General features: G+C 48.5%; 1 protein-coding gene across 4 annotated transcripts in view; it reads right to left on the reverse strand.

The window, feature by feature from the left end:
- Window positions 1-25,041, reverse strand: part of Rrbp1 (ribosome binding protein 1) — a 65,700-nt gene that overhangs the window by 13,804 nt on the left and 26,855 nt on the right. For 3 of the 4 annotated variants that reach the window (XM_059261540.1, XM_059261538.1, XM_059261539.1), the window contains exons 3-8: window positions 10,761-10,909; window positions 9,660-9,782; window positions 5,978-6,130; window positions 5,055-5,173; window positions 3,554-3,707; window positions 634-772 (exon numbers count right to left, since the gene is read on the reverse strand). In XM_059261540.1, coding sequence (XP_059117523.1) covers window positions 634-772; window positions 3,554-3,707; window positions 5,055-5,173; window positions 5,978-6,130; window positions 9,660-9,782; window positions 10,761-10,909 — 837 coding nt within the window. Of the gene's footprint in view, window positions 1-633; window positions 773-3,553; window positions 3,708-5,054; window positions 5,174-5,977; window positions 6,131-9,659; window positions 9,783-10,760; window positions 10,910-23,707; window positions 23,914-25,041 lie in introns of those variants that run through there. The other variant, XM_059261541.1, reaches the window with a different exon arrangement.

Raw genomic sequence — 25,041 nt, forward strand, 5'->3', positions numbered from 1 at the left:
AGCACAAGGTAAATTACCCACCGACGGAAAACTAAGAGCAAGCAAAGCACACTCAGTAGAAGCTGCACAAGATGCATTCTCTAGAAAACACTGGCTCATATGAGCTGGGACTGAGAGCCGAAGTCAGACACCCAGTGACTGTGCCCTCCCCAAGGACCTTCCCTGGCCTTCTCTGTGAGGGGCAGCCTCCTCCTATGGTCATTTCAGAAGTCCCACAGCTAAGATGGTCCGGAGCCTGACACTCCCCATCTCTCCCTAAGGCTGATCCTCAGGCTCAGTCCTAGGTGTTGCTTCCTGTCACTTCCTCTATCTCAGGAAGTCAAGTATTTCCCTTCTGTCCCTCCACATACTGTCTGTCCAGAGGGCACTGTTGTGACCTAGTGCCCATGTCAGGGTGTTCAGGAGGAATGGTGGGGAAGTGTCTGATGGTCACATTCTCCTCACCAGCACTACCTAAGCCTCATCCAGCCCTTGTGGGCCCTATGTCCTCACCTCATGGTTAATCCTTCCAGGTTCTACTCTGTGCCCAGTGGACAGTCTTGGCCCTCTATGCTCTAGTTCCCACAGTGAGACAAGGTCACTGGGCAGACTCATCTGGGTCCCACCACAAACAGCCACTAAGACTGCACTCACCTGCCACCCGCTGCTGCTGCTCCTGGGCCTTTTCAGCATCTGCCCGGAGGCTGGCATGGCTAGTCTGTGCCCGGCACAGCTCCTGGGTGACCTCCTCAAGGCGCTTCTGCAGAGCCTCTTCACTCTCTTTATGGGATGCCTGAGGAGGTACAGAGGGAAGAGGGCTGTGAGAAGCAGAGGAAGAGGCCTAGCTCCTGTAAGCTTGGGGGCTGAAGAGAACAAAGCTCTTTATATGGCTATCCTATTCACTGTGGTCTCTGGACGGAGGGCCAGTGACACGGTTCAGCAGGTAAAGGTGCTTGCCTCCAAGCATGATAATCTGAAGTTAGGACAGAGTAATTATTTCTGGATAATCGGAGCCTGGATACATACTCCCCAGCTAGCAGCCCTTCAGCGAGGACAACTGCTAGAGGGGAGCCCTTCTCTTGGGAGCTAGCTTCCCATGGTGTCAGGTCTCCCGTGAAGTGGCCGCACACAAGCAGGCACACACGTAAGGCATACGGCACTTCTAGCTCTTTCCCTTACAAGTTCAGCCAAACAAAACTCAGTGTTCAGCCATGTCTAATCCATTTTTAGTCTGCATCTTGAAGACTTCCACGTCAATACAGACAGGGCCACCTCACCCTTGTTCAGAGCCACACAACTTTGATGTGTGCCTCATGTTCTCTGTTGCCCACTCAGTGGCAGAAAGGCCTTTCTCATCTCTGGTGATCTCACTCAATCCTCCTCAGGCCATCTGTCGATCATTTTCATACACCGGGCTCCTAGGGAAGGAGTACTTGACAGGCCGAATTCTACAAAGGACCAGATAGACCTCTGCAGAATCCAAGTCTGTCTGGGGCATGGGTGGGTGAGAGGGGACAGTCAACAAATAACTCTAGTTAGCTAAAGTGGTATTCCAAGTCATGCCTCAAACCTTTGAAGGGCTGAGAGAATTGAAAACACCACCTTCCTTCTCTTCTAGGACACAGGGTGTCTGCACAGGGTGGTACGAGGCCAACCACTTCAGTAAGAGCCACTGAGACTGGGCTGAATGCTGTGGGATAATGCTCTTGACACTGTAAAGATTTGTCACTCCTGTCGGCTTAATAAAACGCTGATTGGCCAGTAGCCAGGCAGGAAGTGCAGGCGAGGTGACCAGACTAGGAAAATTCTGGGAAGAAGAAAGGGAGAGGCAGCCACATGCAGAGGAATTAAGATGAGAATGTCACTCTGAGAAAAGGTACCAAGCCACATGGCTAAACACAGACAAGAATTATGGGTTATTTAAATGTAAGAGCTAGTTAGTTACAAGCCTGAGTAATAGGCCAAAGAGTTTATAATCAATATAAGCCTCTGTGTATTATTTGGAACTGAACGGCTTGTGGGACCAGGTGGGACAGAAACTTTATAGCTGAATGCAGCGATAGAGCAGCCCTTACTAAGGATGTGCCCCTTCAGCTGGAGAAAAGTGTGCACTATCCAGGGGAAAGTTGGGGTGGCTTTAGGGTGGGTAATGTTTTCTTTGGCTCAGCTCCAAGTAAAAGGCACAAAAGTAGCACCTCCTAGTGAGCAGGCCTGCTTCTCCTCTGCCCTTCCATCACAGCAGGAGCCTGCTAGCCTACCTGGACTCTACTATGCTCACTGCTGTGTCGGTCCTGACAGGAACAGGACAGAGATGTCACCTGTGCAGGAAGACCACAGCCCGTCTATGTCTTTCTTTTCATTAAAGAGGAGAACCAATCCAGACTGCAGGGAGACTGGCCAGCATTAACTACAGTACTCATTTCAACAACAAGCAATCACAGGAAATCCATTCATCTACAGAAATGAAAAACTTTAAAACTTTAACAGAAAGCACACATACACATCTTAGGAGACAGCAAGTCTTTTAGCCCGGAAGAAGGTGGTCAACACAGCTAATTACATCAAAGGATCCCAAAGGCTAGTTCTATGCTAGGCCAACTGGCTATGAACTTCCATAAACACTGTTGGGACTTTAAACTTCAGTCCATCCTGGGACAAGGAGCCAGGACGGGTACCATCAATGCCCTCAAAAAACATTTTACACTTCCTTTCTGCCAAGCCTGAGAGATGGCTCTGGGTCAGGGTCAGGGCCACCTCCTGATGTCTATGCTCTGGGAACCAACCCAGTAGGCCTCAGCTGCCCTGGGCCCTGAACAGCTAGTTGACTCACAGTGAAGGAGCTGCAGGTGAAGGAAGGACAGAATGGAAAGAGCCCTTTCCCTCGGCTCATCCTCAAAGTCACACTGCACAACAGGTGCTACTCTCAGGCCCAGGAACAGAGAGGAAGCAAGGCTCAGTTCTGACTGCCTCAGCCTAGGCCAATCTGTCTTCACACATGCTATTAGGAGCACCAGAAGCCATAAGGCCTGGAGGCTGACTCAAGCCCTGTGGGTGTTACCCAGCATGCTTTGCTGACAACCTCCCTCCCTCTTTCTGAAAGAGACTGGGCATCCTTGGGAAACAGCTTCTAAGACACAGCATCATCTCCAGCCAGTTAGCTCACTGGCCACTCCAGAGCTGCAGTAGCCGGACTCAGATCCAGATTCTGACTCTGCAATGTCCTCCTGGCCATGCAAACTTTGGACAGTTGTTTCACTTCTCTGGGTCACAAGCGTCCCTGTGAGTAAATGGCAGATGCCAACAGCTCCTACCTCACAGGGTAGGTAGGTTACAACATTAGCTGAGCTAATTGATACTAAGCACTTATACTGATGCTTAGCACACCGCATTTACTGTACACTATCGCTCTTAACAAGGCAAAGGTCAAGGGTTAAGCCCTAAACACTGACTACATCTCTAGCTGTTCGTCCTGACCGGAAAGGGATGACTCAGTATGACCAGGCACTGTTCCTGCTATTCAGTCAGGGTTGGTGGGCAGTGACTAGACGCTGAGGTGGCTACCACTGCTCCTCACCTGCAGTTGTAGGAGCTGCTTCTCAAAGGTGGCTGCCTTGGCTTCCAGAGCTTTCCGCTGTTGCTCCTCCTGCCGGGAGGCCTCCGACTTCTCCACTAGCTCTTTGTTGACCTTGCTAAGCTCCTGCCGGAGCTTTGCCAGTTCCGTGTTCTGCCTGCAAGACAGTCCCCAGCCCCAGTTGAGGAAGGTGACAGAGACTGGCAACTGGCCCCTCCCTCAGGCTTATCTGCCCTTTTCTATTTTAGTGCCCAAGTCTCAGGTCCACATCTAAGAGTCTTTTGCATGTCAACCCTGTGGCTTTTGTTGTGGGTTTTACTGAAAATGGGTTGCCAATATAGTATGTGGACCAGAGAGAGCAAAAGGCCTCTCCCAGACACCATTGGAAACTCAGACAGAACAAAGGCACCTCCCCTCACCCCTGCAGTGCTGGGCAGCAGCCCACAAACTCCGTGCGTCTCACTTCACTGGCAGAGGAGACAACGGCCAGGCTAGAAGAGTGCCTCCTGAAGGCACTGATGGCACTTAGCCTGGCTCCTTATTCCAGCAGATGACCAGGGAGGTCACTCAAAGCTAGACATCAAGGCACTTACAACAAAGTGCCTTCAGTTTGGCACTTTAAAGTGGGTCTCAGGCCGTAAGAACATTCTGGAATTTCAGGAAACTTACTGAAAGGAAAGTTTGAGACTAATCAAATGTCTACCTCTGTCACTAGCACAGAGAAAGCCTAAGACAAGACAAGGGGACAGACAGAAGTGTAAAACCTGGCTGAGAGCTGCTGTGCTCCACTGACAGATGGGGTCCCTCCTCTCTGACTCAGGGTTTCCTAACTGTATATACTATATTGACTATACTACAGAGCCTTTAGCTCAAGCACCGTCTAGTGCAGAAATCCAAGTGACCTGGAAAGGGTGGTGTGGCACCTTCCTGGGACTGCTTAGGACTTGTAGATGGAGGCAGTGCTGGTGAAAGCCACTTGGCTGCTGTGCGCCCTCTACCGGGGGAGTTTCAGGACTGAGGGGAGGCAGCAGCTGCCACTTGGTGACAGTTCCCCAAACTTCAGAACTTCCTCCAGAAAGTGACAGCAGATTCCACATGACAGAGAATGCCAGAGTTCCTCAGCCCCCAAATCCTCCCAGCGGAGGACTGAGACCACAGCAGGTCCTTGTAACCCCTATACTCTCATCCAGAACAAATCTGGCTTTAATACTCTGTGACTACCCCTCCCCATACCATGTATGCTAGCAAGGATGCGCAGGTTGGCACTCATCGGCTCTTTCTGAGACATCAATGACATGAGGGGCTCTGGGCCAGCTGCCCAAAGACTCAACTGCTCAGAACCCACATAGATGCTGGTTGTGGGGAGAGTAGAACCACCGGCCCCACACCCAGAAAGACACTAGACTGTATCTGCTATAGCCCACAATACACCCACTAAATGCACCTACGTTCTAAGCCCTAGGGATCATGGTACCACGGTTTCTGCATGGGACACTCAACTTACTTGCTTTCCACCTGGCTGGTAGCCTGGTTCAGGGCATCCCTCAAGATGGAGTTCTCCTGCTGTAGGCGGGCCAGCTGGGTGTTGGGGCCATTCTCCAGCTGCTCCTGAAGAGTGCGGATCTGAAAAGTTACCGACAAGAACATCAGCCACACACAGAAAACTGATGCTGGCCCAGTTTGGCCATACAGCTCAGAGTGGAAGGTCTGGAGGCTACATCTGCTCCAAGGCAAGTCAGGAGTGTGCATTAAGCAAGGGGCCCAAGCACGGAGCCACTCTAGTGTCAGAGTCTCAGGGACAAGTGTGGACCTCCTTCACCATCAGCCATAACACATCTCTTCTCTCTCCTCACTGCTCTCTACCCAATGCCGCAGATGTACGTACATGTACCTGAGGTCACACAGGTGTACTATTCTAAGAGAAAAAAAAGCACGTGGCCACAAAGTACAACTACCTCAAGGAGGGCTCATCTCCTGCCTTCTGAACTGACATGGCAGACAAGGGAGACATGTAGCAGGGAGGCAGTCATGCCCAGAGTGAGCCAAGCATGGGTTTCAGAAGATGAATGTTAGGCTCTGACCCTGAGGGCCAGTCTAGACAGGGAGTCACCAGAGCTGGTCTCCAGACCCAGGTAGAGGGATGTTCAGGTCTCCTCCTTTATGGGATCCTCCCAACCACACAGAGTAGAATCAGCATCACTCCAGCCTCACCTGGAGCCTGAAAGCCTGATCCTCAGGCACCACCTGATGCAAGGCTCTTTTGAAAAGGTGCTCTTTAAAATGTATTTTAAACCTTCCTGGCTATTAACATCAGACACGTACAAGAACACCCAGCAAATTCAAGCTCCGGCAGACTTCTTCAGTCACACTCAAGCCTCACTCTCTGCGCCCCCACCTCACCCGGGCCTGCTCCTTCCCTGCGCCTACCTTGCCCTGCAGCTGTTGCACCTCCTTCATATGGTCCCGGTAGCTGGCCTGCATTCGTGCCTGCACAGCTGCCATCTCCTGCTCCCGGGCTACCAACTGCTTCTTCACCTTGGCCTCCCCAGCTGCAGCTTTGGCCTTCTCTGAAGCCATCTCCTAAGAAGAAACGGCGGGTGGGAGTGAGAGAGCTGACCAGGCAGGCAGAGACAGGGCCAGATTATTTTCCTGAAAAGCACTGGAAGGGTAATGTTTTAAGTGGAGTTTGGTTCTGTTTAGCCTGGAAGATGAGTATTGTCACCAGCACCCATTGGTGCTCTGTTGGCACATTCTTTTGGGACCTGGCGCCATTCCATAGGCTTAGTGGGCCCCTGCATAGACTTGCAGGGTGTCCACAGACTTTCCGCCAGATAGAGGCTGGAACCATACCACCTCCCACCCCAGCTCAGTACCCAGTAGTGTCTGGCTGGTGTCTGAAGGCCTTGGGCTCCTCAGCTGAGCAGAGCCCTATCTTACAAGGCCTCATGCTCAGGCACTGGAGTGGATACACAATGGTCTAGTCCAGAGTGCGGTGCCTGGCAAGACAACAGCTGGAATGGTTTTCCAGAAAGTTTTGTCTTCCTTGGCGTCGAGTCTTGAAAGCCACACCTGAGCCCTGAACATTTAAAAGGGCTAGGATGGGGCTCCCAAGAATGCCCAAGCCCATAAGCTCCTTTAGACACTGCTCACCCTGGTCATGGGCCCAACTCTGCCAGGACCTCCCCATGAGAGCGGCAGACTCTGCCGATCACTAGCATTGTCAGTACATCCAGGCCAGGCCTTCTGGATAACTCCAAGAAAGATCACTAAGTATAAAAATGTCCCTATACGAATAAATGAAATGTAGAAGGGACTGAACATGGAACACAGAGCCTATGACTCTCACTGGCTCCTGTGAGAATTAAGGTAAGTAAGGAGAACTTCCATACGCTCAGTAACATTTTCTCATATAATTTCTCATTGGTTTGGGGCTAGGAGATATAACACAAGAATGACATAAACATGTTGGCTCTGTTGGGCTATGATAGTCCGCAATTTCAAGGGCATAAGGAAGATTAAAGCAGACAAAATGATAAATATCGATTTACCAAGGGAAGATATAAGTACCAACAAAAGCTCCTCCCTCAGCTGCCAGCCAGCCGAGAACCTCAGGGGTCACTTGCTCACAAGCAGCCTGCTAGGCTGGAACAAGCATGGTCAGGGTGTTTGCTCTACAAGGCTCACAGTCTGCCAAATACAGGTCTGTGGCAATTATAACGATCACCTCCATGTGAGACTTCCATTAAGATTTCTGAGGGCTGGGAACCAAAGTCATACAGGATATTAAGAAAATGTGCAACCCACCAGGGAAGTACAGGAGCCCCTCAGAGGAAGCCAGAAAGAGTAGCATAAACTGGGAACAGGCAGCCATCCAGAGAAGAGGGGAAGGTCAGATGCAGAGGGCTAGTTCTCAGGGTGCAGATTTGGAGATGGAGACTAGGAGCTAGTGCCAAAGCATGAAAGAGGTTTAACAGAGATCAGCCCTGGGCCTCCTGAGCTTAGAGGAAACCAGATGCAGTTAGGGGACAGAGGATCATGGCTGGACATTGGCATTAAATTTGAGTCAGAGCCAAGGCCCACACTCTGGAAGATGAGGTAGGTAACAGAAATCAAGGCTTCTGGACCTGCAGCCCACACAAGAACAGATTTACTGCCTCAGCCAAAGGAGGATGGGACATGACTCTAGACCTGGTGACTCTGTCTGGAAATCAGGTGCTATTGTGGTTTTTGAAACCGTATCACACAGCCACCTCTGAGGGACAGCGTGGACACGGAGTGGCCAGCACAGAGGTAAGGTCTAAGAGGCCTTACTTCCTTCATACCTGCCACCCTGTCCTTGGTGAATGTGATTTCAGAATGGGAAAGAGCCCATTCTATCAGAGGTTGCAACCTCCTCATCCATCCTGCCTTAAGCCCTTTCTAAATTAAAGGGCACAGACACAGCTAACTAGCCAAGCAGCATCCAGCCCGCCAGAGGGGCCAACACTGCTGCAGCCTCTGGTTTGTGACTTTGGGAATCAGCAGATTTCCATCGGGACTTCTCTGTCTATTTACAAAGAAGGTATCATCAGGGTTGGTGGTTTTGTTCTGTTTTGTCATCAATTTGACATACTCTGGAGTCATTTGAAGACTGTCAGTTATGCTGCCCCTGGACAAGGAGTCCTGAGCAAGCCTCCATGGCTTTCACTTCAGTTCCTGTTCAGTTCACTTCACTTCATGACTTCCCTCAGTGATGGAGTGTGAATTCAGAGTTCTAACATGAAATAAATCCTTTCCTCCCGTGTTGGTCATGGTGTTTAATTACAGCAATAGAAACTCTAAGGCAGAAGGTACAGAAGAATAACTCCCCAGAACAGTGGACTCTGATCCAGGATGGTATGCTAGTCACGTGATCTGCCAAGTGGGAGGGCTCTGCCAGATTCCGTGGTATGAACACACTCTCCCTTACTGCAGCCTAGGCCGAAACCCTAACATGAAGTGTGCCCAGAGTTAGGAGGAGACGGTGCATGCAGCTGCGGTAAGCCAGGACAAGTGGTTAAAGGCTGCATTTCCAGTAATCCCAGACAGCTCAAGGAAAGGCCATGTGGTGACACCTTGAGAGGTAGGACAGAAGGCCACTGAACCCTAGGAGAGGTCCCTGGTGGGTGACTAGCTTGTTTCTCTTCTATCTAGCTCAGAGGGGCAACCTTTAGGACAAAGTCAATTTGCCTCATTTCTAGTTTGCCTCAAGTAACCAGATGGGAAGTACCTAAGGGAAGGGCTATGTCTAAGATAGTGTCAGGTACGCAAAGCTACACAGAGAAACCCTGTCTCGAAAAACCAAAAAAAAAGATAGTGTCAGATATTTATTGACCCAGGCCATCTCCCTGAGTCTGCTGCCTGGGACGGAGAAGGCAGAATCCAGGGAGAGGGCAAGAGAAAACCCACAGCACCTGGCCCAAGAGACAACTTTCTAACTTAAAGGATACCAGGCCCATGAAGACTCCCCTCACCCTGCCCTCCATATCTTCTTGGGATGCTCTGACACCCACCTCTGAGAAGCAGAGAGGCAAGGGAGAGGCTCCAATTAGTTCAGCAGTGAATAACTATCCACGCCTGGGGACCTGGCATATCCTGAACAATGCCCCAAGCCTGCCTCATAACCACCTGCCATTCAGAGTCAAAACCTTTTGGCCAGCCACAGGTAGCCAAGAACTCCTCTGTATATCACTCCACTGATGTCAGAAACAGGGAGGAAAAGCAACCTCTGCCCCAGTTCTCACGAAAACCACCCTGGAATAAGTGTGCACCTCCTCCTTCCTAAGTGCACTAACTCAAAGGATGACTTGTCACCCTAGGAACCACCACAATCTGAGGTCCTTCCTGGTCTCTGCTGAGCTGCAGGTATTCTTAGACCACATGGGAGGGATCCCCAATACCATACCTGGGTAGACAGCACAGAATCTTCAGTCAAAATATTCTTGGCTTAGTAAGAGCCATATGCTAGGCAGACAAGCCCCTGTCAAAGCCGCCTGTGCTGATGACCAAAGGGCAGCTGTGGCCCTGGGGCAGGGGATGCTCAGAGAACAGAGAGAGGAGGGGCTGCCTCACTTCTGACTTTAGACAGTACCTTGTTAAGTTCTCTTAGTTTGCTCTTGGCAACAGCTGCATCTTCTTGCTCTGTAGCTAGTAGCTTTTCTTTCTCTTCTAGCTGGCGTTTCAGAATTGCTACAGGGTCACCCTTCTGAGTGGCCTAAAAATGTTGACAAAGCCATGTTAAAGGAGAACAGAAAGAGACATAGTTCCCCCCACTCTGGCAGTAAAACAAGAGCACCGCAGGTAGGTAGCATGGTCTTCAAGGTAAGTGGCTCCATCTGACTCTAGACACCGCCATGGGAACTGACGGTCCTGCTAAGCCACCAGCCTTCAGAAACTCCCAGACTTTGTATACATGGACGCTTGGGGTAGTTTTCATAACCATGGTAGTATTTCCAGCCTTACAGACAGTACATGCAGACTGCAGGCCACTGGCTGCAGTGTGGGAGGTAAAATAGGAAACCTGTACTCTAAGGACATGGTCTGAGGTAAGCTAGGACTATAGTTACCTTGACCTCCAACACTTATGTCCAGGAAACACCCCCAGTGCTTACTTGCTGAGGAGCTCCCAGAATCAGTGAGAGTATCCAGAGCATGTCATCCCCAACTGTCAGCCAGGGAAGGACTATCCCCAATATCTCCAGCCACATAACTGACCAGCAAAGTTACATCCCAACTAGCTAAGGAACAAACCCTCGCATACCTCACTTCCTAGAACAGTTCACTGGCCAGGGGCACTAGAGAGTAGAAATCAGTCTTTGAACTTGCCCTCGTAGCACAAGGGGCATGTCACAGGGCTCTGTCACACACTGTGTCCAGATTTCTTTCCTTGTACTTTGGCCCAACCCAGCTGGGCCAGATCCCATGTTCTAACCCCAGAGGCACATGCAAGCCCAAGGCCCTGCTCTGCCTTCTGGGCGAACAAGCAGGGGCAGATCACAGACAGCTGACCCAGGCGGCCTGAGCACAGGCAACAATGGCAGGCATCTCTAGAAGATGCCTGTTGCAGGGCCATCCTCTTTGCAGTTTGTCAAGCTGGGCATGGCTTGATAGCCAGCTCCTGGGCAGAGGCAGGACTGAGCCAGATGCTGATCTCTGGGGGAAAGGTACGCATGCCAGCCCTGCAGGGGCCTACCTTATGCCAAGTGTCCTGAGTAACTCCAGTCTTCTCAGACAGGATCTCAATAAGCCGCTGGGCCTCGCCTTCACTGAACACCATGCTTCCAACTGTGGAGACCAGTGTCTTGTAGGGTAGGAAGAGGGGGCTGTCGCAGTCTGAGGGTCCTGAAGGGGGAAGGAGCAGGGGCTTACATTCTACCCCAAAACAAGGGGTATACAACAATGTCCATCAAAAGGTGGCCCTGGTCAGAGGCAAGCAGAACTGCTCCACACTTCAGAACAGTAGGCTGGTACAGTGGGCTTTTTTATAAATGATGGGTCCACATCCCCAAAGAGTCCCAGCCAAGGCTAAGAGAAACATCCTCATTTTCTCTTGGTAACAGAGATCAAATTCACAGCTCAGTCCATGCTAAGCAGGCACTCTGCCATTGGGCTACAGCTAGCCTTCGTCCTTTCTTCCTCCTCCTTTTTTAAATCATCAAGACCAAGCTGTGCAGGGAAGGGAGGTAGTTTTGCTGACAGAGCTGATCACACACAAAGCCCTGGTTCAAGCTTTGGCGCTGCACAACCTGAGGGTGCTCCAGAGAGGAAGGCAGCAAGGCCAAGGCCATACTCTACTCTGTAGAGAAGTTGAGGCCTATCTGAGCTAAATTAGACCATGCCTCAAAATAAATAAATAAACAAACAACAAAACTATGCACAACAGATTTTCCTCAGAGGTTCTTTCTCTTTCTTCTTTTTCTAGTGAAACATTTTGGTTCTTCTCACCTTCCATGGCTCAGTGAGATTCCTTTTTCTACCTCAGCATCTCCATAGGCACTGACTGCCTGTCACTTTTCACTAACTCCAGTGAGCAGAACCACACATGCAAAGCCTTGGGAAAGGTTGGAGGGTACTAGGAGTCTGCTCCCCACACTCAGGGACAAACACTCTAGTTCTAGTCTCCTGAATGGAGCTTAAGTAGTGACTGGCTTTAGGAGCGGAATGGCCAGGCCAGGTGTCCCAGAATGAGCCCGTCCACTCCCTAGGTACAGACCACTTGCTCACAACCATCACTGTCAAAAACAAAACCCTCCTAAACGTCCCCAACCCCAGTCTCTGTTGATACTCATGCTGCTTTGCAGGCAAGGAAAGAGTGAACTGAGATAGATGACCTAAAATGCCTGGGGAATTCCTTCAGCTTATAGCTAAATTTGCCCCCCAGTTGAAACAGAAGGCCAAATGCACTTAGACAGACAGACTGGCCTGCAATGGCAAATTCAGCTAAGCCTACCTTTCGAGGACAAGGAATGGGGAGGGTTTCTACAGCAACCTTGAATTCTGACTTGTCACAATAGTTTTACTTCATAGTCACAATATTTTCACTACAAGCGGAAGCACGCAGCACGATACCGTAATAAGGGGAAGGTGGGATGTGGGCGAGCTGGTTGCTACGAGCACCTTATTTTATAACTTCTTACCTTGGGAAAGCTCAGTAGATTTAAAAATAACCACACGAGCATTAAAGACCTAAGAGTTTATATTACCAAGAAAATGGAAGAGTATGTGTGTAGGCACCCCCTGAATTTCATTGAAATATGTATGCACACAACTAATAGTGGACTTATACATACCAGATATAACCCTGAGTGCTACAGAGCCAAAATAAAACAAAACACCCCATGAGCCCACTCTTAGGACACATTTTTCTGTTGTTGGTTTTCCCATGCACCCCCAACCTTGGGAGGCTATTCACTGCCCAGGGTTTAAAAGACACAGGCGAGACATGTTGCCCTCTTAAGCTTATATGCAGCTGAAGGCTGTAGAGACATTTCCTTTCCCGATTCAGAATGGTCCAGACACAATGTTCCCTGAGAACTCGTATGTGACTTCTGCAACCTGTGATGTACTTCAAGCAAGAAGTTTACACGGAGTTTCAAAAACTCAGTATAGACAAGAACGACATACTGGATGCAAATTGAGAGGACAAGAACTTTGGATGAATTGGGTAAAGTATGTTGTTAAAATGTAGCATGAATCTTAAAAGGTCTTATTAATAAAAACAAACCCGGAGCCAGGTATTGGGGTAAACGCTGAATGATCAGAGAAACAGAACAAGCCACATCCAACCTCACCTTGCCAATTCCTCAGCTGATCTTGTTTCCTCAGACTGAAAGTCTCTGAATCCTCATCCGAATGGATCTCAGCTGAACTGCTGCTAAAAGCTAAAAGCTTAAAAAGGCTCTAGTTCCTGGTCCTCACGCCTTATATACCTTTCTGCTTCCTGCCATCACTTCCTGGGATTAAAGGCGTGTGTCGCCATGCCTGGATGCTTCCAGTGTAGCTTTGAACTCACAGAGCTCCAGACGGATCTCTGCCTTCGGAATGCTAGGACTAAAGGCGTGTGCTACCACTGCCTAACCTCTATGTTTAATATAGCGGCTGTTCTGTTCTCTGACCCCCAGATAAGTTTTTTTGGGGTGCACAGTATATCAACCACATTAAAATTCATTCCAACCATTTCTTCTTGACCTATTCTAATGTGGCTAGCCAGGACTATTAAATTACCAATGTGGTTCACACACACCATATTCCTCTTGGACTGGCTGTTCTATGCTCTTCCAGCCCCATGGACTCCTAAAATGCTCCTTGCCAAAATTCTTAGAAGGCCCTATCCTCAAGAAGTCCGTGAGTGGTTGAAATCTCTAACCTCTCTTGAATTCTCCACCAGGAGACATTCTTCTAATGGAGCATGTCGGTGTATGCCTGGAATTCCAGCACTTAAGAGGTAGAGAACAAGAGTTTTTAAGGCTAGCCTGAGCTACATGAGACCCTGTCTCAAAGGAGGAGGGGGGAGGAAGAAAAACCCAAATAAAGACATTGCCCTTCAGGCCCTATCCCTTGAACCCCACCCTTTACCGAGGGAGTGAAACATCTGGCTATCACTGCTGGAGGAGGCCTTGCTACTGAACATCATCTTGGGTACAGGCATCAGCTGTGGGATGTTTTAAGATGCTTCCAGCACTGTCTAAAAGCTCCTTCCTAGGTTCAGAGGGTTTATGAGGGTATTCTTTGAAAAGTGACACTCTAGACTTGATATCCAGACTGCCCACATCCTCCTTCAGGGTCTCGCCTCATAAGCAGTCTTCACCCCTCATCAAGGAAACTTCTCCTTGCAACAGAGACCATTACAGAAAACCTCAACCAATCAAAATGCAGAGTTATGGAGCCCAGTCCCAATGGACACATCTACAAAGCACCTAAGGCTCAGAGAACATGGTAGAAGAAGGGGCAGGAAGGCTGTAAAAGCCAGAAGAGTTTGCTGTGTGTGAGATTCTGTCTACCAGTAATGTCAGAAGCTACACCCATAAAGTCTCACTACATGACTGCCCAAATGTAAGCTGAACAAGGACTACATCAATGGCCCTGCCAAACCAGATAGGGGGAAAAGCCCACAAGGCCTCAACCCTACACAAAGAAGGTACAAACAACTGAGGAAAGTTGGGAGCAGAATGTGGCCTTCCATGGGGAAAGAGGACACCAATTGGTTGTCATCCCTGAAAACATATACATACAAGGAATTTTATATAGATGAGTAGGTTACATTTAGAAATTTTTTATATATGTATATATAAATACATATATGCATGCAATAACAATTAATGAGAAAAAAAGGCCATGAATTTGAAGGAGAGCAGGGAGGGGTATATGGGAGAGTTTGGAGGAAGGAAAGGGAAGGGAGAAATGTTTTAATTATATTATAATCACAAAGATTTTTTTTAAAAAAAGAAAATGAAAGCATTTAAAATATAATAAAAACCAAAATGAAATCATCTTGAAGACATCTTTCTGAGAAGTTTTTTTAAGTAGCATCCTAATGAATCCTTATTAAAACTTCCTAGGGTAACTAGGAAATTTTGTTAAACATTTCAATTAGAAGTAAACAGTTGTAACAAGTCGAACAATCAATCCAAAGCAGTGTAAAGTAAAATTGAGCCTTCTCTGCCTATCCCCTTTCTCCATTCACAGAAACTTCCACAGCCTTCTCCACATATACACTCTCCTTTACATTATTTTTAGAGAGTTATAACTTCACAAAACATTTTTCATTGAATCTTTTAGTTCTATTTAAAAGAGAAAAAAGGCAGCACCTCCACTGTCTCTGAGTCAGAGGCAGTCAAACTGACACACAAAAGGGGGATCCTGGACGAGTCACACCCACACAACATGCCCACAGGAGCCCAGCAGTCTACTCACAGCACTCCATCTACTCATGCCTCTAGCAAATGCTTGAAGATTCTCCTAATCCTTGGTATTGTGAAATCTTAAGCTACTAGAATAAACCTGCCAAAGACTCAATATCTACTCCATTAACCACAGGCTTTAAAAAGAGCAAGGGGTCAGGGAATTCCAGAAGAGGTCAGCTCTCTGGACGGCTACTCTGGCAGCCTGGGCCTGGAGAGCAATGAGGCAGATGGACAGACAGCAAAGAGCAGCTACTCCGGGATGGCATCAACCGGACTGTTTTGGGGACATAGCAACCTCCACATGGGCCAGGCCCTTCAGGTATGCCGTGAACTTCATAGACCAGGACAGGCTTTTTCTGCATAGAGGGGCCTGAGGCAAAGGACTCCACTCCACGTAACAGCTTACATGGGGACGTCAGTCCAGAACTCTTACGGCTGCAGACTCAGAGACTGGGCTGGCAGTGCTGACAGCTAACTCCATAATGAATGAATGGATAAAGCCACCAAGGGGTTAAACAAATACATGCAGGCCAGGGCCAGCCTACAGGTCACCTCTGGCCTTGGTTATATATAGTGCAGCATCTATAGGGTCCAATGGCCTAGGCTACAATGTCAATTTCTAGCTCAGCTCCTTTCATCTGTGTCCTTGGACTTAACTACCTCCTGCCTCTGTTTCCTTGTCTGTAGAGTCAGTACTAACTGTTCCTCCCTCACAGCCTGGCTGCAAAGACTGACTTCCAATGTGCTTGGAACGAGGCACAGGGAAAGCACTGAAAACTAACCCCAGGGCCAACTTTGGAGGCCCAACCATTAAGAGCCCTCCTTGGACAACCGTCCCTTCCCAGCTCAACAGTGAAGAAGTCAGGCAAGAGTGAGGCTCTGAGGATGGACACTCCGAGGCCAAGGCTGACACAGAGACTCAGGAAAAGGGCAGACTGTCCTTACTCATGACGCTAAGCTTCAAGGGCTTGAGGGAAGACTTTGCCAAGACTGCCAAGAAGCCTGAAGAGAGTCAGTCAGTGTGCTTAACACCCCAGACTTCAAAACTATGATGTGGTTTGCTACCGAAATACTTTAGCACCGAGAAAATGAAACTTGTAAAGAGGCACTTAGGAGTCTCTTCTCTGTCAACTGTGGGGTCCTTCAGGAAAATTTGCTCTTTGCCTGCATAACCACCAACGCCCCAGTGAACAGCCTCAGCGTTAAGAGGAAGATGTTAACATAAGGGGACTCTTGAGACTCAGCAGCTCACTGCTCCAGCAGCAGCCACCACCAGTGTCCAGCTATAGAACATACCTGCCCTGCCCGGGCCCCACTTCTTCCCCGTAGGGAGGACATCAACCCATTCCAGGACTTGCTTTGTGCGTACCTGTGGACAGCTAGAGGCTAAAGGGAGCTGAGTATCACTGTAGGTTCCCAACATCCCTGCCCAGGACCAGCAGACCCAGCTTGTTTCCAAACACAGTGTATGCACTTACTGTGTCCCTGAGAAGTCTGCAGAAGGCTAGGCTTGGAGGGATAAGTAGAAAGGAAGACCACAGCTACGCACCACAGCAGGCACAGGGATGTCATGCAACAGAGCACCATGCTGGGGCCTAGGGCAGTACCCTGGCAGGAATACAAGCAGAGGCTAAATAAAGCACAGGTGCCTGCAGGAAGGAAGGAGAGCAGCCCAGAAAGGCACAGTCTGCAGGATCCAGGACTCGGGATTCCCCAAGGAGCAGAGGGAGGTAAGCCTGAAATAGGTGCAAGATTTCATGGGCCCCAGAGATCTGGATTTTTATCCCGCAAGTGCAGCCACTGAAAGGGAGCATTGTTTGGGATGCCAAGAGGGACAAGGCTGAGGGCAGGCAATTCAGGTAAGCGCCCAAGGCGGAGAGCTCAAGCCCAAGAGTATTCAGAGACTAAGTGTGAGAAGCCCAGGTGATAACCCAGGGACCCCTCACAGTGGGGCCTGACAGGTGCATGGCCTGAGGACTAATGAGGATTCAGTGGCAAGGACATTCAAATGAATGTCCTTAGGAACTGTGCAAACCCATTCCGAAGGCCTTCCCCTCAGATGCAAAGACCATCCCTGACAGCTGCTCTCTCTCGACCCTCCCAGGGAATGACATGGATGGTACAAGTCCCCAGCACAGCATCTCCACAGGAAGGAAGTCACATCACAACCTTAAGCAGATTCCATGCCCGGGCCACCTCAACCACCCCAGCCATATAGAACGGTCAGGCCCCAGACCTCTAAGGCTCTTGGAAGCTTAGTTCTACAAAGTCATCTACATTTACAACCAAAGGTCCAGGGACTAAAGGCAAGCTCTCTATCCTGCTCATCTCAAATCTAGAGGCATCCCTTCTCCTATCAGAAGGCCAGTTCTCCTCAGGCCCAGGAAAGCTGGCAGGTGACACTTTCTCTAATAACAGTAGACCAACGTCACTGCAGCCTCCCCTCAACTGTGTATTTATAAAGTGTGGCCAAGAGTCTGTGGGGAAGGTCAAGGCCCTCAAAGACATTAAAACACAACATGACTGCTCCCACCTCCACTTGGTGCTCTTCCATCCACAGCCAAGACAGGCCCTGGGCAACATGGTAAGTGGAGACTCCACTCCCAGACCAAGCAGCTCACCCCTGGTCAGCACTTCTCAGAGCACACAGGCCAATGATGAATAGCTACACCTGACCCCCTAAATGGCCACAAACACTCACATCTGGAGTTTTCAGTGCCCTGGTGCCAAGCACAGAAGCTATGGAGAACAGCTTATTAAGGGTTTCCCTTTGGCTGGAGGAGAGAATAATCTATTACCAAGCTGGAAAGATGTGTGCATTAAGTGGTATCCTACAGACTGAATGGCTATTTTCCTCTTATACGTGAGGGTTTTTCTCTGCAGACTTCAATAGAAACAATTGTTTATACCTGGAAAACAAATCCACAATCACAATAGTTTGAAAGACAACCATGGGAAGGCCTTGGGCAAGCTCCCTGCTCGGGCTTTCAGGCAGAGTGGCCGAAAACCATAGAGTTCCAGCGGCAGTCACGGTTTTCCTTAGTGCCTACAGAAAGACCACAGAGGCCTGGACAGTACCTGAAGTCAGCACTGCCACATCCAAGAGTCACCAAATGGAGATGTCCAGAAGGTGTCATCTAGCAGCTTCTCACTTAACTCACTTCCCTGGGGGATCGCTTTACATTCTTTTTGGAGGGAGAGGAAGAGAGGAACGGAGGAGAAGCGGGCAGGGGGAGGAATGGGGGTCTGGGTTTTGAAGAACTCACACAGAAAGTGAATGGCTCAAATCACACAGAGTTCAAGTCAAAAGATAAAAAGGTCACCAAGACTTGTTCTGAGTGCACACCTGGTGGCTTCAGCTGTAAACAGGGTGAGGGGTTAACTGTATGGATGGGAAGGGCCCCAGGAGGACTGCTATGGAGTCCCTGTACTGCCATCTGCTGGCCACATGACTTCTGCCAAGTCTGAGCTGGGGCTGTGTAAAACAGGTAGAGCTGGGCTGTGAGGGGTGTAAACGCTGGACTAAAGCAACATCAAGCACCTCTACAAACCCTGGCCACACAGGATGGTTGCCACACCATTGAACAGCACCAGGACACAGCAGGACAAGGACAAGGCAGGATGGGCACCTGAAGCATGTGTGAAGAGGCGAAGGTTGGCAGAGGAAGGAAAGAGCGCAACCATGGCCCATTAAATAGTCTAAAGAAAGCGCTGAGCTGCTCTGGACGCCCTGAATAGGATCCCTGGAAGGTCGACTAACCCTTCCTCACCTCTTCTGTCTCATGCCTGTCAAGTTCCAGGCTTTCTTACACTGCATTTCTGCACACAAAGAGCTCAGACACCGCCACCAGCACCCACAGGACACCACTAGCTTCAGGGTACAGAAGCACCTTTGACATTCATCTTACCTCAGCTTACGAGCACTTACCAGGCAACAGGTACCAGGGGTGGGTGGGTGGGCACTGGCATCTTGTGGGAGGCCTGAGAACTGGCTGCTGCCTCCCTCCACCCTAACTCTCCCGAAGGACTAACAGGCCTCCCTTTCCATCATCCAGAGACGCTCCAGGAACACACAGACAGGAGTTCCATAGTGGAGTTTTGATTCTTTTCCAGTTTTAAAAAATATATACAAATAGAAAAACTAGAAAAAAGTAAAAGGGTGAATGAAAGATATAAAAAATTACCCACAATCCTATCTCCCAGTGATGTCCTTTCTCCCATGAAAGCCATGAGAGACTTTTCATAAAAGCCTACTTCTGCTTTCTACATTATGAGGCTGGTGAGATTCTCCTGGCCACGACATCATGGTCACCTAGGCCCAGAACAATTATCAGCCTGCCAGCTGGGAAAGGAAAAGGGGGTCCTTCAAAAAGCCAATCCACAGAGTATGACAAAAGTACCACAGACCTTGGGTGCACCCCTGTCCCACTGAGCAAGAAGGCCATGTGCCCTAATGTAGACTTCTCACCTGGACCCTGGTCTCAGCCCCTCCTACCAGCAACAGGAAACAGGCCTCACTCCAGTTAACAGCTCCCCCACTCTAGAACTCACGCTATCTGCAGGGTCATGGAACATATAGTGTACTTCCCATATCCCAGACCCACATGGGATCTAGCCAAACTCACTTCTAGTGCAGATCTCCTGACAGCACAACACCACGAGGTCATTTGAAGTAATCAGTGCGGCCCTCGGCTCAGGGTGGGAAGCAGGCAGGCATAATTAAGAAGGCACAGACTAAATCCAAGGATAAAAATAGAATTTAAAAACCACCACCACCACCACCACCACCACACACGCACGCGCACGCGCACACACACACACACACACACACACACACACACACACACACACGCACACGCACGCACACGCACGCGCTCCCGTGCATCCTAAAGGATGCTGGTCACAGTTGCTGGACTACCCACCAGGCCAGCGGTGGAACTCCAAAGAGTGGCATTTCAATTCATGGTAGTTTTCACTTCTCTAGGATTCTACCAATCCCCAGTCCCTACACATTCAGAAAAGAATCTCTACTTTTTATTTCACAGGCCAGTGTTTTCTCCTCTTTCCATGCAAGAGCTTATAACACCCTTTTGCAACACAAACCCTTCTCAGTCCAACAGAAGAACCACACAGGGGTTAGCTCTGACACAATCAAGCAGGCCTCTGTAAATCACCAACCGTTTTTGGTGAGGGAGCAGTCTTCCTAAATGACAAATGTACCCACCTTCTGACTTGTAATTACAGACCTAGGAATTTACTTTAAGAGACACTCACACAGCAATATATGTACATCACTGCAGCGTCAATTTTAGCACCCAAAAAAGCCTGCATACTACTTAAGTGTCATTTAAATAAATCACGATACATTCACAGCTGAGTGTGGCAGCTTTGTAAGCCTGATGTGGAACGATGTCACCAATACACTGCAAAGCAAACAGCAGTTTCTAATTGCCTTGCATGTGACAGCAATGTCTCCAGGGTCCCCAGGGTCCCCCAGAAGTGAATGGCGACAGGGGCAGAACTGGAAGAAAGACTTTAGATTTTCACCCTATCCATACTTCCCTACTATTTAAATTCTGTTTGCTGGAAACTTACTTCTATGTAATAATACATTTTTAAAAGCAGGGGTCAGGTGTTCATTGTCAAACACTGCCACAGACAAGTGGTTAAAAACCTGTGGCATGGCCCCATCAGTCCCTTAAAGTAGCATCAAAGCAGAAGTTCTGGAAGAGCTCCAGCTGGCCTACAGAAATGTGCCCAGGCCTGCCTCCACATTTGCCATGTATGTCTCCTCTAGGGTACCTGTCATCAAAGGCCTTGCACCAACCAGGGACAGTGAGACTGGCGATGCAACCCCAGTTCATGGACTGCTTCTGCACTGTGATGTCATTCCTAGTGCCTCTCTGTGATATGAGGAACAGTGGACAGCTAGAACTAAGTAGGGGAGTAGCTGTGTACGATGCCAACAGCCAACACATGGCTGCAAAGCCATGTCTTCTTCATGTGGATGCCTGCAAGGTGACCCAGGAGTCCTCCTCCCCCAAAATGGCTGCTACTTAGAGCAGGGGTGTCAAAAAGGACTTTCTGATGGTGACATTTTATCTCTGCACTGTTCTAAAAGGCAGCCACTGGCAACATGTGACTACTTTTAGAGTATTAAGGGACAGAAAGTATGACCAAAGAACGGAGTCTTATCTTGGACTAATTTAAATGGCCAGGGTGATCAGAAACAAGCTCTTAGTGGACAGCATTTCTCTCAACTCTCATTGTCTGCGGCCAGTTGTTAAAACCTCATGGTGCAAGGGCCTTCCTCATTCATCCCCTGCCCAAGTCTAGGTCTCCTGTATTTGTGGGAAGAGTTCCCTTCCCAGCCTGCTCTATACCAGTGATGGGACCCACCCCTCAAACATTTCCTGGATCCTCACAGCATCATCTCAGGCTACTTCATCTGCCCAGCCCTATACTGCCAGATACCTAGCACCACCTGCAGTTCTAATTCTTTTGTGTTGGGCACATGTGGTCCCCAGAATACAGGCAGCTCTGGACAGACAGACACTTATTCGTGGCTAGGTTGCAAATGGCTAAAGGCAGGCCAGCTGGGGCCAACCACAGCCCAGCCAAAAGGAGTTAGACTATAAGTCTAGCTTTGTGAAAACGTTCAGGCCTGCTTCTCATTCATGCCTGCTCACCTGGCAACCCTGTTCCAGCTGCAATGTTTGATACTAAATCAGGTGAATTCTAATACACTTCATGTACCAGACTAATAAGACAATTCCATGACCCTCTGGTAAGTATCCATACTGTTAGATTTCAGGCCCCAACCTTTCAGTTACTACAGTTCATGCTTTAGTAATGAAAATCATGTAGGAAGTTCAAAAAATTGCTAGACAAGGTGAATCTGAGTTCCCACTGGAGTTGCTTTCTGAAACAGGATGGCCAGTAATCCCAAGCACTTCACTGATACCTGGCTTTGTACTGGTTTTTGTTGTTGTTTATACTTGGGTCTTCACACATGAGACTCAAAATCAGAATTCTCCACAGTCTGAAGCCCTACTTTGCCAAGTTTCCCTGGAAGCTGTGACAGTATTACCAGGTGATCAGGCATAAATGAGAAGCAGGCCTGAATGTATATATATTCATTCATATGTTGTACTTAGAAATACCAGTACAATGGAAGAAAAGGGTGTGTACCTTACTGAGCCCACCCTGAGGCCTCTGACTCATCCGACCCCCACCCACACAGGCAGTGAGACAATGCAGGTACTATGTAGATCCCTGCCTTACTCTCCCCATCACTGCTTAGCCATGGCTGGGGGCTGGGTCACCCTCCCAAGCTATCATCAATCAGGAAAATCGTGGCCAAAGGAATAAGAAATATCTTTCAAGCCATGAACTAGAAAGAACGGGAAATACATTTTGCTGGAGAATAAGCAGACTGTGACAGAATCCATTAGGCAAACACAAATGGGTGGTCTAGCCAAGGGCAGCCAGGCCCCAAGGACCAGATAAAGCACTATATATAAATGCAAACACCAAGCTGTCCTCGTAGCCCACAACCACCAGGGGCCATACCACTTGTGTCATTCTCAGGCAACACTAGCACAGAGCAGAGCCAAGTATACAGTGCAACTATAAAACAGTAACTCACGAACACGGTCTTGCCAGTTTTGGTCTGACAATGCCACACAGGGTCTGGCCACTGCACTAAAAGACACAATGAGAAGACATGATTCTTTTATCTCCATCACCTTCCACAAAAACTGGCCAGGGAATGAAATGGACAACCTCCACATAAAGCATGCTCACCCTGTCCACATCACTGCAAGCAGGAAGTACTCAAAGTCCCCCACATCCTGAGTATAACAGGAAGCTGAGGGGAGTCTTGACATCGTAGAGATGAGGTGGGGGCTCACTTACCTAAGGGCACTAAGTGGGAACAGAGTTATGAACAGCAGAAACAGAACTCTCACAGACCTTCACACACCCTCAAGGACATAGGGGTTTTCTGCGGCTCACCAGGGAGCCTCACCAATATACTCTCCTGATTATTTAGGAAAAAGGTGGCTAACACCAGGCATGATGGTTTATACCTATATCCAATGATTTGGGAGGCTGAGGCAAGGAGTCCATCATTTTGAGACCAGCCTGTACAGTGAAAGATGGGGGGGGGGGTCCTGAGTGGGGGGAGACTAAATAGACTTATCAGTTGGGCAGTACCTGGAATCTCAGGACCTACTGCTCAGCCAAGTGCTAGTCAAGAGTTCCCTTCGCATGTTTATAAATGCTTCCCATCACCTGTCCTGAACCTCTACAGCTCGAAAACCATGGTCTCTTCCCCATGGCTGGAGTTCTAGCCTGTCTGGAAGACCATACTTCCTCATGACAGCCCTGGGCTTCTATGAAGCACCTCAGCTCTGTGGCTCCTGTTCTGCTCTACATTTCACAGTTACTGATGAGAATCAATCTACTGCAGAGGCCTGACATGCTGATCTACATCCAGAGAGCTTGCCAAACACAAAGAAAGGAACTCCAACCCCCCACCTTCACACACACACACACACACACACACACACACACACACACACACACATCCCCCATCCTGCAGGATTCTTTCTGGATTGTTTCAGCATTTGGAAATTATCATTACTGCTTTATTATTTTTGGGATGAGGAATACAGCATTTAAGATAATATATCAAGACCCAATTTTATGCCCCTAAAGTAATTTAAAAAGGCCATCAAATAAGAAGAGTTTTAATGGGAAATTATCTACTGCAACATCTCATTAGGATTCATGTCCCATGTGGCCTTGCACCAAGGAGAATGAATGATATCGAAGGCCTTCCACACAGGTTTCCAACTTCTGGGGGCGCTGTCACAGCCACAAGAGCCAATGCCTTCTTCAGGGTTGCTTCCAACTTTTGAAGAATAAAATATCAGCACACTGCATAAAAAAAAAAGTCAAAGAACAACTGGCCTCTCGCTGTGAGACAGCCGGCACTCCGCCTCCACAGGTTCCCCATTCAGATCCAACCAACCTCGGATCAAAAACATTAAAAAAACAAAACAAAACAAAAAGAGGGAAAAAGTGTCTCTACTGAACATAAGCAGTTCTCTTCTTTGTAATTATTCCTTAAAGAATATAACATAACTATTTACATAGCATCTGCATTGTATTAGGTATCTTAAGTAGTCTATAGGTAATTTAAAGTATATGGGGCAGGCTACAGATGTAGCTCATTGGTACAAAACTTGCCTAACACACATAAGGGCCCTGGGTTTGAATCCCAACACTATAGGGGATAGACAATAAATATATTCTTTTTTAAAAAGGAAAATGAAGTATACGGGACTTAGTGAGTTACTTATATGCAAACATGATGCCATTTATGAGACTTCAACATTTGCAGGTTTGGGAATCAAGGAGCAGGGGAGTGCCTTGGAATCAATCCCCTGAAATATGAAGAAAGGCTATTTTTTAAGTTGTTTTTGCTTGTATTATCTCATATTTAATGTCTGTCTTCTTTCGTTATCAGTGTTTCAAGAATTTGGTAGCCTACTTCTCTGAACTTAAGGAGTCAGCATGGTGCCATCTCTGTATGTCTCTTTGGAGTCCTAGCATCCATCACCGTTGAAGCCAGGAGCTGTGCTGGGCCTGTGTAAGCAGATGCAGCCCCCCAACCCCGAAGCAGTCTGGGGCATCAGGTCCACTAAGCACCTGTGTGCCCCAGTTGTTTCCTCTGGAGAGACCTGGGAGAATAACCACCTCAAAACCCTGTGAGAGTCTGCTCAAGTGCTTTTCACAAGTCACACAAATTCAACCACTATTTCAACCCTGACTGAATCTGTATACTTACCACCCACTAAAAATAACAAGGCAAATCAGTGTTCTGTATTATCTCCTGTCTATATAATATGGAATCCACATTAATGTTCTATAACACTTCATTAAATGACTAGGGAAGAGGGGATGGAGCAATATGAAGAACACTAAATTAATAAAGCTAACATTAGGTGAGGTATGAGCACAAAACAGATTGATAAAGGTACAGCCAGACCTTTGAGAAAATTT

This window comes from Peromyscus eremicus, chromosome 4, assembly GCF_949786415.1.
Source record: "Peromyscus eremicus chromosome 4, PerEre_H2_v1, whole genome shotgun sequence".
In the NCBI taxonomy this organism is placed as follows: domain Eukaryota; kingdom Metazoa; phylum Chordata; class Mammalia; order Rodentia; family Cricetidae; genus Peromyscus; species Peromyscus eremicus.